Here is a 15770-nt window from a genome sequence, read left to right as displayed (position 1 = left end):
TCAGTCCGAGTCTGAACTCTCATTCGACTTGGAAGACTTATACTTTCGTTTCTTCTTCTTTTCTTTCTTCCTTTTCTTATGCTTTTCTTTCTTCTTTTTCTTGTGCTTCTCTTTACATTCCGAGGAACTGGAGCTGCTCCCATTCTCATCGGATATAGAATCCTCCAGTAACTGTTTCAACTGCTGTATCCTAAACATAGAAGATTAACCAAAGAACCGTATTTAACTCGAAAAAAAGGTAGATAAAAATGATATAAAAGCAGCAGTGAGCGTAAAAAACATCATAAACACCTTACTACAGACAGTACTTATTTTTATTTCTGCATGTTTTCCCCATTCTTGTCCACACCCATGCCTTTGACAGGACTGTACCCAGTGTACAAGCCATTCTGTATTCTTTTCACTGTCTGAAGTATTTCTGCATGTTTCTCCAGTCCTTACTACATAACTTCGAATAGATGCTGCCTCTCCTTCATCACCTCCCCAACCACCCACAACCACTCAAGTTCATACTAGGTAATCTACCTCCTTAACAATTAGAACTCCGTGGAACCAGTTTGAGAAAAACAAAACCTCCTCTTTCTTCATTCTATCTTTATTCATGTCTAAGGATAATTTTTAAGAATAGCTCAGATCCATAAAGACACTGGAGAAAATAAACTAAGTTACACTTGCCAACATCAACTATCAGTGGTGTGAGCAGGAAGGACCAAGCCCACTGCTAACCCAAGTGGAATGAGGCTGGCCTGCCACCCACTGGACTTTCCTGTGAGGACTCCTGCCTTCCAAACAGTTCACAATTGAAGTACCATAGTTACCAAACCACTCATCTATACTGGAATGGGTGTTTCCAACTTTATATAATTTCAGACTTTAAAAGGGTATCGTTATCACCAGGACCATCTCACCTTACATCCTTTTCATGTCTTTTATTCTCTCGTATGATGTCATACATGGGATCTTCATGTGCCTTGAGAATGAGAAAAGGTTAAGGTTGTGTTAGGCTCCACGGACTATCAGTTAAATAAAAATTAAATCCATATTTCACTGAAACCAGTTTTTTTTTCCTATTTGGTATAATTTCATATTTAACATGTTCTAATCCTTCCTAAGGGTTACCATCACTGCAAACCCATTGAGGCTGTAACAAAGGATTTTCTTTTTTTTTTTTTTTTTAAGATTTTATTTATTTATTTGACAGAGAGAGACACAGCGAGAGAGGGAACACAAGCAGGGGGAGTGGGAAAGGGAGAAGCAGGCTTCCCGCCGAGCAGGGAGCCCAATGCGGGACTCGATCCCAGGACCCTGGGATCATGGCCTGAGCCGAAGGCAGTCACTTAACAACTGAGCCACCCAGGTGCCCCAAAGGATTTTCTAATTAGAAAAATATAGATTATAATTTAAATATCCTTTGTAAGAAAAAAACCATGGCAGAATCATGAAATACTATTCAAGGTAGAAATATTGAGGTAATTTTCTTTGTTCTATTTGGAAGGATGACCAAGAGACAGTATTAAGAAAAACAAGTGGGGGTGCGCCTGGGTGGCTCAGTGGTTAAGTGTCTGCCTTTGGCTCAGGTCATGATCCCAGGGCCCTGGGATTGAGCCCCACATCGGGCTCCCTGCTCAGCAGGAAACCTGCTTCTCCCTCTCCCGCTCCCCCGCTTGTGTTCCCTCTCTCGCTGTGTCTCTCTCTGTTAAATAAATGAATTTTAAAAATCTTAAAAAAAAAAAGAAAAACAAGTGGGGTACCTGGGGGGGCTCAGCTGGTTAAGTGTCCACCTCTAGATCTCAGCTCAGGTCTTGATCTCAAGGTTTTGAGTTCAAGCCCCGGAAAACAAACAAAAACCTACTGGGACACTTGGGTGGCTCAATCAGTTGGGTGTCCAACTCTTGGTTTCCACTCAGGTCATGATCTCATGGGTTCTGAGACTGAGCCCCACATTGAGCTCCGCACTCAGCAGGGAGTCTGCTTGAAGATTCTCTCCCTGTCCCTCCCCCAACTTGTGTGCACATGCACACACACTCTCTTTCTCTCTCTCTCTCGAAAATAAATAAATCTTTAAAAAAGCCCTATTACCTCCCTACCCGGGGATAATTACTATTAACATTTGATCTCTTTCTTTCAATCATTATTAGTAATTTATGAAAAACTATAATCCTCCTATACACAACTCTATTGTTTTTCACTTATGTCTTTGTGAACATTTTCCCATGACATTAGGTCTTTCTTTTTTTTTTAAGATTTTATTTATTTGAGAGAGAGCAAGAGAGAGCATGAGCGGGGTGAAGGGCGGAGGGAGTAGCAGACTCCCCACTGAGCAGGGAGCCCGATGCGGGACTTGATCCCGGGACTCCAGGATCATGACCTGAGCCCAAGGCAGATGCTTAACCAACTGAGCCACCCAGGCGCCTGACATGTCTTCTAACACATAATTCCTGGGGTGCCTGGCTGGCTCAGTCAGTACAGCATGAGACTCCTGATCTCAGGGTTTTGAGTTCAAGCCCCTTGTTGGGTGTAGAGATTACTTAAAAATAAAATCTCAAAAAATATAAATAATAATTTCTAATGACTAAATAATTTGCATGCTACAGAAATTTATGTTGATATGTTGGACTATTGAGTTTCCCATTTTTCTTTAGTTTCCATTGTTTCTGGATATAAGAGTTATCCTTACATATACATATCCTTATTCATAAATAACTGTATATATATTGATGTTCTCTTATATCCTTAAATTCCTTAAGTGGGATTTCTGAGCCAAAAAAAAATGAATTATCTTCAAACTTTTTGAGATTTATCACCAAACTATATTTTATATAATATCTGTAAAAACTGACATTCCACCTAGAAGTGGAATGAGTGATCAAAAATATTAATTCAGATTATTAAAATAAAGCTGCAATGTTTTAAATGTCTTTTTTAAAAAAGATTTTATTTATTTATTTGAGAGAGAGGGAGCATGAGCAGGGGGAGAGGCAGAAGGAGAGGGAGAAGCAGACTTCCCGCTGAGCAGGGAGCTGGGTGTGGGGCTCAATCCCAGGACCCTGGGATCATGACCTGGGCCGAAGGCATACGCTTAATGGACTGAAACACCCAGGCACCCCACAATGTTTTAAATGTCTTAAAACCTTTAGTGAATGTTGGCCCCAGTTTGATATATGCTGATAACCTCAGTACATCTAGACAGTGGCATATTTCACTTGGCAGAAGTTACTGAGTGATAAATTAACACCTTTAGGAGAAGACTCTATTAAAATAGAGTGAGGGAATGATATATCTATTTTACTATCGACTGAAGACCACATATAATTTATATACATATCTCTAGCTTATAATTTAAAGACAGTCTTTATTTTTTTTAATCTTTTTTTTTTTTAAAGATTTATTTATTTATTTGAGAGAGCGAGAATGAGAGAGAGTACATGAGAGGGGGGAGGGTCAGAGGGAGAAGCAGACTCCCTGCCGAGCAGGGAGCCCGATGCGGGACTCGATCCCGGGACTCCAGGATCATGACCTGAGCCGAAGGCAGTTGCCCAACCAACTGAGCCACCCAGGCGCCCTAAAGACAGTCTTTAAAGACTGGGAAACTGGGGTGCCTAGGTGGCGCTCTGCGGGAAGCCTGCTTCTCCCTCTCCCACTCCCCCCTGCTTGTGTTCCCTCTCTTGCTGTGTCTATGTCAAATAAATAAATAAAATCTTTTAAAAATAAATAAATAAAAAAATAAAGACTGGGAAACTAAAACCCTAATTTTAGTTATGAAACATGATTTTTTATATAAGTTAAAATAAGTGATTGAATAAATAACAAACTCTGCTTTAGAAAAAGAATCATTATTCCCAAGGTATAAACAAAGAACACTTTAATAAAAAGTTAGTTTTTTGTTAACTGTCACACAAATGTAATTTAAGAAGAGATGTAGTCAACACCAGATACTCTGGCCAAAAAACTTCTGGGAATGTATTTTATGTGAACTTTCAGTTCACTGATTACTGCCTGTTTCATTAATATTCACTATTTCTGAAAAATGTAAATTGGCAAGGTGGGGTTCTACTTACTACTCTGAACTGTTCTAACTTTTGGTTGCCTTTGATAAAAAAAGGACATTCTTTGTCGCCTGTTCGGTGACCATACCGTTTACAACGCCAACCTAAAAACAAAGAAAAAAGGAAATATCTCTGTAAGATAACAATTTCATTTAACGAAGATGAAGAATCCGTAGATCATACTAAAGTTTTTCTTCATTAAACTCCAATTCTAAAAGCAAATGCAATGAGTGGATAAACCATGTAAGATCCTAGAAAATAAAGGGAAACTAACTGCTTCCCCAAGCAATAGGTATTAAGCAATCCAATGTAAAAGTACTATAAAGAGTGAAATTGTTTTTAGGCTGTAGCTTATTGTATTTTTCAAAGAGGAGGTCTCTTCTATTCATCAAGAGACTGTGATTCTCATTTACAATTTTAGACACTAGAGCAAATAGCTTCTTTCTTTGATTGAGTCAACTACTGCAAAAAATCCCTCACCTCTAATTAAAACAAATCACAAATTATCTTAAAATGTTAATTCTATTAGCACTCTAAAATAGCCTCACCTGCTCAGTAGGGAAACTGTCCTTTGTAAAAAGGTTTATTATTAGCAGCAGACGGCCCTGATGAGGAACTGGGAGGAGACATAACAGGAAAATGCATACACAGATTCCAGGGCAAAAGAGGGAAACATGCACCTTCGTGGAATTTCAGTGACCCACAGACTTGGCATCAGGTGCTGACGTGGGAAAAATGAAGTGATGAACAAAGCAGGAATGGGTGAGACCCTAGTCACTTCTCTCACCTGCTTTCGTCCTCTCAGAACCATTTGGATTTGAGGGAAATCAGGAAGTCAAATGAGTGGTGAGCTAAGTAAGACCCTGTGCTTGAACATTAAGGAACTCCAACCAAGAAAGTCAGGAAGCAGGAAGAGTGGGTAAGATCAGCCAGGATTGCCCCATGCTGGCAGCTACTCAAAGTATGAAGTGAAAGAGAAGGGATGCTTTCCTTTTTAATTTTGAGGGTTGGATGCAGGAAACCACTGAAAAAGAATGAAGTTTGGAGATTCTTTATTGACTGCCTCTGAGCTGTCCCTGTCTTGAACTCCCCAAACATTTAAAGTTCAGGAAAGAAGGATTATACTCCTTCAAACCAAAATTCTTTGTGTTCAAAATTCTGTTACCGTTAAAGGAAAGGTGATTCTTGCTATTCAAAGTATGGTCATGGGCAAGCAAAATCAGCAACACATGGGAGATTGTTAGAAATGCATAGTGTTAGACCCATTGCAGAAATACTGAAACATACCAAAATTTTAAAAGATTAATTGGTGATTTATAAACATATTAAAGTTTGGAACCACTGTTCTAGATAACACTACAATCAATAAAATCAATGAAAGGATGTACATGTGTCTTTTATCCCATTTGGGATGAGTCAAAATTTTGTGGAGCCTGAGTTTAAATTGTGGGGGTGGGGGGCTCTTTAGGAAAAAAAAAAAATATTTTGCCTTGGCAAATTTCACAAAATCATATGACCATTATCAACACATCATTGTTTCCCCTGCAGGCCCTTGAAAATCATGAGTAAAACTGGCTCTGGTCCCAACCCAGACACTTATTTTCCAAGTCAATGCAAATAACTATAAAATGGTAATTGAAATGGGGGCACTTGGGTGGCACAGTCTGTTAAGCGTCCAACCCCTGGTTTTGGCTCAGGTCATGAACTCATGGGTCATGAGATCAATCCCCAGGTAGGGCTCCAGGCTCAGCAGGTAGTCTGCTTCAAGAGTCTCTCCCTCTGCCTCTTCCCCAACTCAAGCATGCTCACTCCCATTCTCTAAAACAAATAAATGAATATTTTTTAAAAAATGGTAATTGAACTGTAAGTAACCACCTCATAAAACAGAGCAGTGGTCTTCAAACTTAAAAAAAAAAAGAAAAGCTGTAGACTTCTGAGTAAAGATGACAGACTACTAAACACATTTATTTGCTTTCATTCCCTTCCTGACATCCCATAAAAATGACAATGAAGAGGATTCTTTTCAAAAGGAATAAGCCAGGAAGCTCTTCAAGAATGGCCAAGTGGGGGTGCCTGGGTGGCTCAGTCGTTAAGCATCTGCCTTCAGCTCAGGTCATGATCCCAGTATACTGGGATCGAGCCCCACATCGGGCTCCCGCTCAGCGGGAAGTCTGTTTCTCCCTCTCCCACTCCCCCTGCTTGTGTTCCCTCTCTCGCTGTCAATCTCTCTGTCAAATAAATAAATAAAATCTTAAAAAAAAAAAAAAAAGAATGGCCAAGTGACAACCTTCATAAAAGCACTGAAAATAGTTGTAAACTTGCCCAAATTAACTTATTTGAAACTCTAGAAATTAACCAAAGGTTTGCCACAATCTGAAGAGCATTAATTCAAGAAAAGCTAGTGAAGCTTGGTAAGAACAGCAGGATTACTGGCATTTTAACCAGACCTACTCCCAGCCCTCTCTCCTGATTTCCATAATAATCTTAAAAACCAACAGCCTTGCAACCATGACAGCTATGAAAAGCAACAGTCCTGCAACCTCAATAGGGATAAGACCAGGTTTTGAGCCCCCCAAAAAACCCTAATCTCAGAGGATAGAGCCACACTGACAGGGTGTTGTTTCTGTGTAACCAGTCATATAGTTTACTTTACAAGAAAAGCCCAATCCCTCAGGATATTTGTTGAAAACAATCACCTGCAACTGTTTAACATCACAGTTGCCAATGACTGTGATATCATTGGATAAACAGGAGCCCAGCTAAAAATGTAAAAGATCCGGGGAATGAGATGTCCACAGAGGGCTTTCAAAAATTCTGACATAATCCTGGGAAGCTAGAAGGCTGTGCACATGTGCCCACATTTGTTATATTCTGTTTTTTTGATAGTAGCCATCTTAACTGGTCTGAGGTGGTATTTCACTGTAGATTTGATTTGTATTTCCCTAACGATTACTGACACTGAGAATCATTTCATGGGCTTACTGAATATCTATATATCTTCTTTAGAGAAATGTCTATTCAAGTCCTTTACCAAATTTTAATCAGGTTGTTTGTTTCTTCATTGTTTTTAGGAGTTCTCTATATATTCTAGATAGAATCCCTTATCAGGTATGATTTACAAATATTTTCTCCCATTCTGAAAGCTGCCTTTTTACTCTACTGATTTCTTATTCACAAAATTTTGAAATTTTCATGAAATCAAATTTGTCAATTTTTTTGTTGCCCATACCTTTGGTGTTTGATCCAAGAAATCACTGCCAAATCCAATTCTGTACAGCTTTGCCATATATTTCTTCTAAGAGATTTCATAGCTTTAGGTTAACATTTAAGTCTCTGACCCACTTAGAGTTAAATTTTGTATATGGTATTAAATAAAGGTCCAACTTCATTCTTTTGCATGGGGATATCTGGTTTTTTTTTTTTTTGAAGACTGTCCTTTCCCCATTTAATGGTCTTGGCTCTACCATAACAAGAGATTATAACAACAAAGAAGATGACTCAACATACAGGAAACAGGAGGTTCAACATAGGAAAGAAACTAAGGGAAACTGCAGAATGATTGTGTCTCAGTTCAGGGCCCCCCTAAAAAAATATAGACTGGGTCACTTACACAACAGGAATTTATTTTCTCACAGTGCTGGACACTGGAAATCTACGATCTGGGTGCCAACAGCGTTGTTTTCTGATGATTACTCTCCTGGCTGACAGACAGCTGTGTCCTCTCACAGTGTGTCCTCACACAGTGGAGAGAGAGCACGCTCTCGTCTCTTCTTAAAAGGAACTAATCACATCGTCAGAGCCACCCTCATTACTTCATCTAATCCTAATCACAGTCCAAAGACCCCATCTCCAAATATCATCCCATTGGATATTAGGGCTTCAACATATGAATTTGTTGAGGGACACAAACATTCAATTCAAAACACTAAGTGAAGGGAGATCCCTGGATGATAAGCATGGGAGCAACCATTTTCAGAGGATGAAATTAATAGAACGCCTCAAGCATTTGAAGGTCTTGGGGCACCTGGGTGGCTCAGTCGGTTAAGCATCTGCCTTTGGCTCGGGTTGTGATCCCGGGGTCCTGGGATCCAGCCCCACATCTGTCTCCTTGCTCAGCAGGGAGGCTGCTTCTCCCTCTCCCTCTGCAGCTCTCCCTGCTTGTGCTCTCTTTCTCTTTCTCTCTCTCTGTTAAATAAATAAAATATTTAATTTAAAAAAAGGCACTTGAAGGTCTTAAGATTCAGCCTTTGAACAATTTGAGGTTGAGTAAGAAATCAGTACGTGGAAACCAAAAACAATAACAACAGAACAAAACACACACACACACAAATACCAAAAACAAGACAACCATTAATCAGGGGAAAGGAGGGAACTCTTCAGGATGCATGAAAGGAAAAGTAATCAGTTTACTATATGACTCAGCTCTGTATATAATCATAATAAAATAAACATTAAAGACTTATCTAATCAAAATTATGAAAAAACATTTTGGGGGGGTGCCTGGGTGGCTCAGATGGTTAAGCGTCTGCCTTCGGCTCAGGTCATGATCTCAGGGTCCTGGGATCGAGTCCCGCATCGGGCTTCCTGCTCCTTGGGAGCCTGCTTCTCCCTCTGCCTCTCTCTCTCTGTCTCTGTCTCTCATGAATAAATAAATAAAATCTTTAAAAAAAAAAAAAAACATTTTGGGGAAGATGTGATATAGTAAGGGTACATGTGTGTGGTAGGACCAGGAGAGAGCTAAATTCTCCTCTTCCATTGTACAGTGTCAACAAATAACACCTAAACCTGAAAAATCAATACATGATCTTAGACATATGAAGATAAATATCAAAATAACCAAGTAAAAGAGCTGTAAGTGGAAATGGAGAAAAAAAGACTGGAACTATTTTAATTATGTGTATGAAGAATCTCTGTACAAACAGAAGCAGTATTTGAAGCAGTGCCCTTTCTTCAAATACTATCTTATGCTAGATGAAAAGTGTTGCGGCCGGGGTGGGGTGGGGATGTGCATGCACAGCACACCTGCTCTGGACCCACCCTCTGGACCCACAGCTCCTCCCAGGTTACATGGATGAAACCTTACCACCACTGATGGGGGGCGAATGATGCAGGACCCAAAGGGACCTGCCCTCCAATGCATTCCTTGTCCCTCATGGCATTTCTACAACGGAATATCCTTTTTGTTACTGAAATATTACCGAAGCGTGAACTCCAAAGGCAGCTATGGTCTCTGTGGATGACTCCTGCCTTTGGAGTCAGAAGCCCTGGAGTCAAAGCTCCTCTCTGCCTCTTACCTCCGACCACTCACTAACATATGCGGGTCAGCTTCCTTAACTATGAAACAGAGATTGTGCCTTGACTTAACAGGGCTGCGGTGAGAACAAATTAAAAAAAAAAGGAAGTAAACGCGCTTTGTAAATCGTGGTATATAACTTGCGTGTATGGAGGAGCGTTACTTGCGACTCTCCCGTGCTCACACTGCATAACTTTGACTTCTTTCCCCAGTGGCATCCAGAGTCCTTTCGTTGGTGCGTGAGCCAGAAATTCCCTGGCATGTTCGTTGCCTGGTACATCTGGTATACAGTCTTCTGGCTTAGTCTCATCTTCCTAAAAAAGGAAACAACGTGTCCACAACATGGCAAAAAAAAGCAGGGGCATTCTCTCCCACCTGCTTCAGGACACAGCCCTGCCTGCCCTTCTCATGGGCTGGACACGCCATGTCCTCCTAAGTTACCCTCTCAAGTACTAGAAAGACAGACAAATTATACCTGACAGAAAAGCCAGAAATAAATGTACCAGAAGAACCGTATCATGAAAATGTCATAGCTACTCTTAGAGAAATATTACTCAGGAATGATTTGTGAGTTCCAAATCCCGATTCTAGATCACAAAAATGAGATTCAGATCACAAACTTTCCTGCTACCTTAAAAGCCTTGTGGAATGAAGCAAAGTACAGAATTAAACAAGATTTCCTGAAATAATAAAAATAACATGTTAAATTAAAAAAGATTACTATCCCTCGGAGACCACTGTCATGTTTTACAATCTTGCACCTGCTGTATTTATGAAGTGTGCTTTCACCACCAAATAACTTCATTACATATTTAAGGTATTATTATTATTTTTTTTACCGTCTGATTGTTTTCAGTTCCCAGGAATGAAAGGTTTGTAATCTTTTCTTTTCATTGAATATGAGCAAGCAGAAAGCTGTCCTGGCCTCCACTGAGCCCTTTAAGTCTCCCTCCCACAGAGATACTGGACTCTAGGGCCAGGTGCCGCCGCAGAGCGGGGGTGGGGGGTTGGGGGGCGGGGGTGGTGAGGGGGGTGTCCTGCACCAGGGGCTGGACAGAGGACCTTCCAGTCTCCTCAGAGACTACTGTTCTCTGAGCTGATGATACTCGGGAAACCAGCACCAAGTCAGAGAAAGGGCACAGCTGTGAAAAGATGCAGCCACAGCAAGAGAGAGAGGGCGGGAGAAGGGGACTGATCGCTGATGAACATGTGGGGCTGCCACCGTTTCTTAGGGAACAGACACACGGCTGATTACATTTCTACAAAGGCACAGGCTGGACACAGAAAGCCCAAAGTGTATGAACTGACTGGCATCTGCAGGGAGAAGCAGGGTTACCATAAAAGGGCGTCCAAAACCTTATGCAACAGGTTTTTATAACAAGTAACTGAGTCTGAGCACTGAGTCAAATATGTCTAAGAGAATGACCAAAGGCACAAACTTCACACTGACCTTGATAAGCCCAGGAGGAGGTTTTTCATAACTAGAAAGGAAAAGAAAAAACATCATCCATCATGTTAACAGGAACGTAACACATTTTAGTGAGTACTGCAGACCAAAATAAAAAGGATATTTTTAGTAAAACCTCAAAACTACATTATGTCTAAAGCAGTTAATAAAATATGCCCAGCCGTCAGAGATCCCATATAAATAAACTGATGCTACACCACATCCTGTGGAGATCTGGAACTGAAATTCACTGAGGTAATAACTAGGTGTCTGAGCACAGTGATTTTATTGTTGAAGAAGAGAAAGCAAGAAACTGCAGGGGAAATGTGAAGGAAGAAGACCTGTGAGCTAATCACGGTTCCAAAGTGTCACAGTTGTCAGGTTATTTACCTAGCATAACTTCCACTTACTCAACACTGAAGAGGCACATGGTGGGAGAAGGTTGAGAAATCTTTTCTAACCTGGTTGGGGGCAGCACAGGGGGGCAGGAGCAAAGCTGGAGGGAAAGGCCTGTTGCAGGGGAAGGAAGTGGAGGTGATCTGTCCTAGAGGCTTCCTCTCCCGTTTCCCTGCAGCTCCTGGTTCAAATCCTGCCCACCCACCCTGCCTGCAGAGTGAGCCATCTGCTCCTCAGCTCTCTGACAGCCCTCTGTGCCTGTACTGATCTCGCTGGACCTGGGCTCCGGGACCCCTTCACGGTGCCCAGATGACAGGCAGCATTCAGTAAGAATGCTGCCAGAACAAGCAGAGGGATGATGTGTAGGAATGTTCTTTCCCTTTGAACTCTCAGACCCCCCCCCCAAGGGAACATATACATCATGCCTATGCTCCCAATTCATTTTCACTTCCCATTACTCTGCCGGAACTGCCCCAAAAGGCTTCTGGATTCCAAATCTGGATAATTAGTACCAAATGCTCATGTTCACTTTTCAGTACTGACCCACTTCTAGCTATAACATACACCACATGGGTGTTTATTTGGTTTTTAACTGTGAATGCCTATGGGACTATAAAGGAAAATAAGAATGTAAAAAAGAAACATGATAACCAGACATCCTGGGTCCATTCAACACCCCCACAAAGAACATTTTACTGAGGACATCTGGGCATAGCAGCTGCCTTAAAATTGTGAAAAGACTCCAGAAACTTGGAAATGTGAGAGCTTCAACATTGCTGCACCCAGATGGTGAAGCAAGGGTGAGTAATTAGGTGTTTTACAATGAAAATGTATTACTTTTATCAACAGATAAACATTAATAAATCTTTAAAAAGTGAGTTATATATTGATATGGGACAATCTCCATAACAGTTTAAGTCAAAAAAAAAAGGGTGGGGGGAGGGAATAGGGAGCAAAACTGTATTTGGTAAGCTTCTATTTGTGTGTATGTGAAGAAGGAGACTATATATGGCCACATACACACCTTTTAGGTACCTCTAAAGGATAGTAAAGAAACTACTTACATGCTTGCCTCTAGGGATAGGAACAAAGGATCATAAATAGGAGAGAGCTTTGTTTTTCATTCTATTCACATCTACATGCATTAGCTTGCAAAATGCTTTTTAATTGCAAAAGAAAAATGAAATCAATGGTAACTACATTACAGCTCTGTCAGTATAAACCCAGGTTAATATATCTCTGAAAGAAAAACCAAAGATAACTTGGGACCAAGAAAGAAAAATGGAGCCAAAAATATGCTATTAGGAGTTCATATCTGCTATAGAGTTATATATGCTGGATTTCTGTTTTAACAATCAATGCTATTTCTGTAATAGTTTCAGGAATATAACCTCCATTCTAGCCCTGATTAACTTGGTATTTTCCTCCCAGAAAAAAGGAGCAGGTACAATAGGCAAAACTAAAATTGATATTCAGGTAATATTAAAGACTCCACATAAAAATTTATTCCTTGCAGAAGTAATCAGTCAATTATCATGCTGGGCATGTTGCTAGGTACTGGAAGGGAGAACTAAGGGCATAAGGATATAACTAGTTAAATCCAAAAAACGAAAACTGCTCTTAGGACACCTGTGGCTCAGTCGGTTAAGCATCTGCCTTTGACTCAGGTCATGATCCCAGGGTCCTGGGATCGAGTCCCGCATCGAGTCCCGCATCGGGCACTCTGCTCAGTGGGGAGTCTACTTCTCCTTCTGCCTGCTGCTCCCCCTGCTTGTGCTCCCCCTGCTTGGGCTCATTCTCTGTCTCTGACAAATAAATAAAATCTAAAAAAAAAAAAAAAGAAAAAGAAAACTGCTCTCAGAAGTGACAATAAGTCTTTATAACTGTCCTGATAAAAGGAGATGTTCTATCTTTTTTGAGTAGATAGAATTCTAGCAGGAGTATTTTCAGTTCTAAATCAGTGTTAATGTGAATCCTGCACAGGGGAAGCAAGGCAGAGTAGAAACCTCATGGGCTTTGGATGTAAAAACCTTTGGTTTAAATTATGATTCATTCTCACTGTGTACTTTGGGCAATTTACTTAATCCCCCAGTGCCTCAATTTCCCCATGGGTGAGTGAATATGTCACACCACACACTTCACAATGCTGGCTTCTGTCCCTTGTTGAAGACAAGTCCATGCTCTCAAGAACCCCATGAGGCACCTCAAGACTGGAGCACTAGCATCACAGAGGCCAAGATCTGGAGCAACAGAGGTGGAAGAAAACAACTTGCCAGGTGGTAGTAAATGACAATACCATGAGTCTCTAATCTAGAGCTTTTCTGAGCAGACGAAGAGGATCTGCCCCATGAAGACTACATAGTAAACACCTAAGCATGAATAGACTTAGCTTCTTAGGTGTGGTACAGTGATTTTCCAAAGCAAATGCGTAAAATATTTTCTAACACAAAGTGGTGGCATAACCTAGCAGAACAACGGAAATCTGCACAAATTGGGGTAATGATACAGTTCATCTGCAGACATTCATTTAAAATACTATGCCATGGTTTATGCACAGAGACCAAGGGGAGTTTGGTAGTACAGTCTATGAATCCAATAATCCAGTAATACATCCTTTGAGCTACAAGAGTTGTACAAAAACAACATATGGCCAAATAGAAATCCAAATTCCTGAAAAATATGTAATTGTTATTGCCAAGATGAAAAGGAGTGTGATGGAACTACACATTGTGAAATCTATTATTAGCAATGGCATTCCCTAAAAAAGTCCATTTACAACTGTTTTCAAAAGGAAGGTAGTTGATGGCTCAAGGATCACACTGAAAAGAGCAGGCCAGCCTCCAACAGTGCAATGCATTTTGTGTCAAAGCTCCCAGGTTAATTATAAAGAATCTGAATCCTTCCAGGACGTTTCCTTACATCATCATCTTAGCTTAGGTAATGCAAGTGCCTGAAATAGAAACGAAGTATGTACGGAAGAACTCCGTGAGCACCAAACTTACAAGTTTGCCTTCTAAAGCTAATTACAGAAAGACAGAATCACAGAAAAGAACTGGAAGGTCATGAATCCACCTCCCACTGATGTTGCAACCTCCTTTACAACCTGCCCTCCTCCCGCGGGTTCTGGGCTCTCCCCGAACCCGCTGGAGCTGGGGGCACACGGGGCCCCTTTAAGTCAGGCCATGCTGACCAGCAACCACAGGAGACTCTGGTCCTAATTCTTTTTGTTGAGCTGGAATTGGCCTCTTCGTAGCCCCCACCGTTCATGCTGGTACAACCACCACCACCACCACCACCAACCCTCAGGAGTAAAGAGAACAAGTCTCCACTCTCTTCCACCTTTGGGATCTCTAGGGACAAGTCCCTCACCCCATTCTCCAGCCCTCCCCTCCCCAGCGCACTAAGGGTAGGGGAGGGCGTGTTCTCTTCCCTTCCTAGCAGCGGATGAAGAGAATGGGGGTTTTATCCGGCTCCCGGGGGGCCCTGTCAACCGCCAACCCTGAAAGGGCAGGACGGCGGCGCTCACTGCCCCTGCCGCGTGTCAGTCCCCAAATCCCCACCGAGCGCCTACTCAGTGCCGCACGGTCCTCAGCGCCAAGCAGAGCCCCGGCCGCACGCCGACCTCGGGCGGGGGGAATAAAGCCCGAGCTTCCCTGCCGGCCCAGGCCGCTCGGCGCGCCGGGGCAACGGCCCTTCCCTCCCCGGGGAGGCGCGACTGGAAGTCCGGGTGCCGGGGCCGCACGGGTCCCCGGGGACCCAGCCTCCCGCGCCCCCGCGGCGCCGGCCCACCCGGACCCCGCGCCTGGCGGAGGAGCGCGAGCGGCGCGGACTCACAAGGACTCCAGGTGCTTGAGCTGCTGCAGCTGCTGCGCGTCGTGCCGCCGCCGCTTCTGCTCCCGGCGCCGCTGCAGCTCCTGCTCGGCCGGCTCCCGCGGCCGCCGCACGCCCCCGGCCCCCGCGTCGTCGCGCCGCGGCCGGGAAGACATCGCGGCCCGCGCGGCTGAGGCGGCCCCCGCGGCGTGCCTGAGGCGGCTGAGGCGTTGGGAAGACGGCACTTCCTCCGCGCCGCGGCCGGCCGGCCCCGCAGCGCCCCCTCCCGCCGCCCGCCCGGGCCCGGCCCGCTGTCCCCGCCGAGGCCTCCCGGTCCCCGCCTCCCGCCAGGCCTCCCCGCCGCCTCCCGCGTCGTGGCCCCAAGTCCGCGCTCAGAGCGCCGTGGCCCCGCCGCCAGGCCGGCCGGGGTCGGAGCGCGCCCCCTGGCGGCGGCCGCGAGCGCGGCGGGCTGGGGGTGGGGGAGGCCTGCGGGGCAGCCGGGGAGCCCCGCCCCCCGCGCGCGCCCCTCCCCTGGGAGGCCTGGGGACCCGTGCGCGGCGGCTTTGTGGCCCCCCTGGCTAGACGCGGGCTGCTGCTCCTTGGGGCTGGGATTCACCCAGCTTTGAAGAAAGCAAGACACCCCAGAGAAATTCTCTTTTTCCAGAACGTCGTTAAAACGTAGTCAGCCTGCAGTGTATCTAGACAAGGTTTGGGTGCTAGACTGAAAGCCATAGACACTGAGCGCTTTTCATGTGCTCGTTATTGAGCTAAGCCCGCA

General features: G+C 43.6%; 1 protein-coding gene across 1 annotated transcript; it reads right to left on the bottom strand.

Moving 5' to 3' along the window:
* LOC123836136 (retinitis pigmentosa 9 protein-like) lies at positions 1 to 15278 on the bottom strand. Its single transcript, XM_064575092.1, has 6 exons — positions 15017 to 15278; positions 10790 to 10820; positions 9524 to 9653; positions 4059 to 4150; positions 909 to 970; positions 1 to 190 (listed from the first exon to the last, which is right to left on the bottom strand). The coding sequence occupies exons 1-6, from the start codon at positions 15166 to 15168 to the stop codon at positions 1 to 3; spliced, it is 657 nt and encodes a 218-aa protein (XP_064431162.1). The 5' UTR covers positions 15169 to 15278.
* Between the last annotated feature and the right edge of the window lie 492 nt (positions 15279 to 15770).

Source organism: Mirounga angustirostris, unplaced genomic scaffold (assembly GCF_029215605.1).
Source record: "Mirounga angustirostris isolate CCGP_5_RB_7025 unplaced genomic scaffold, mMirAng1.0.hap1 SCAF_12, whole genome shotgun sequence".
In the NCBI taxonomy this organism is placed as follows: domain Eukaryota; kingdom Metazoa; phylum Chordata; class Mammalia; order Carnivora; family Phocidae; genus Mirounga; species Mirounga angustirostris.
This window is presented reverse-complemented; position numbering and strand designations above follow the sequence as displayed.

Bases quoted from the DNA above. Each gene is read 5' to 3' on its own strand.
- LOC123836136 (XM_064575092.1), bottom strand. From the start codon at position 15,168: ATGTCTTCCCGGCCGCGGCGCGACGACGCGGGGGCCGGGGGCGTGCGG. The intron at 10,821-15,016 runs GTGAGTCCGCGC...TTTCCTTTCTAG, and splicing joins CTCAAGCACCTGGAGTCCTT to TTATGAAAAACCTCCTCCTG. The intron at 971-4,058 runs GTAAGTAGAACC...CTCATTCTCAAG, and splicing joins AGTTAGAACAGTTCAGAGTA to GCACATGAAGATCCCATGTA.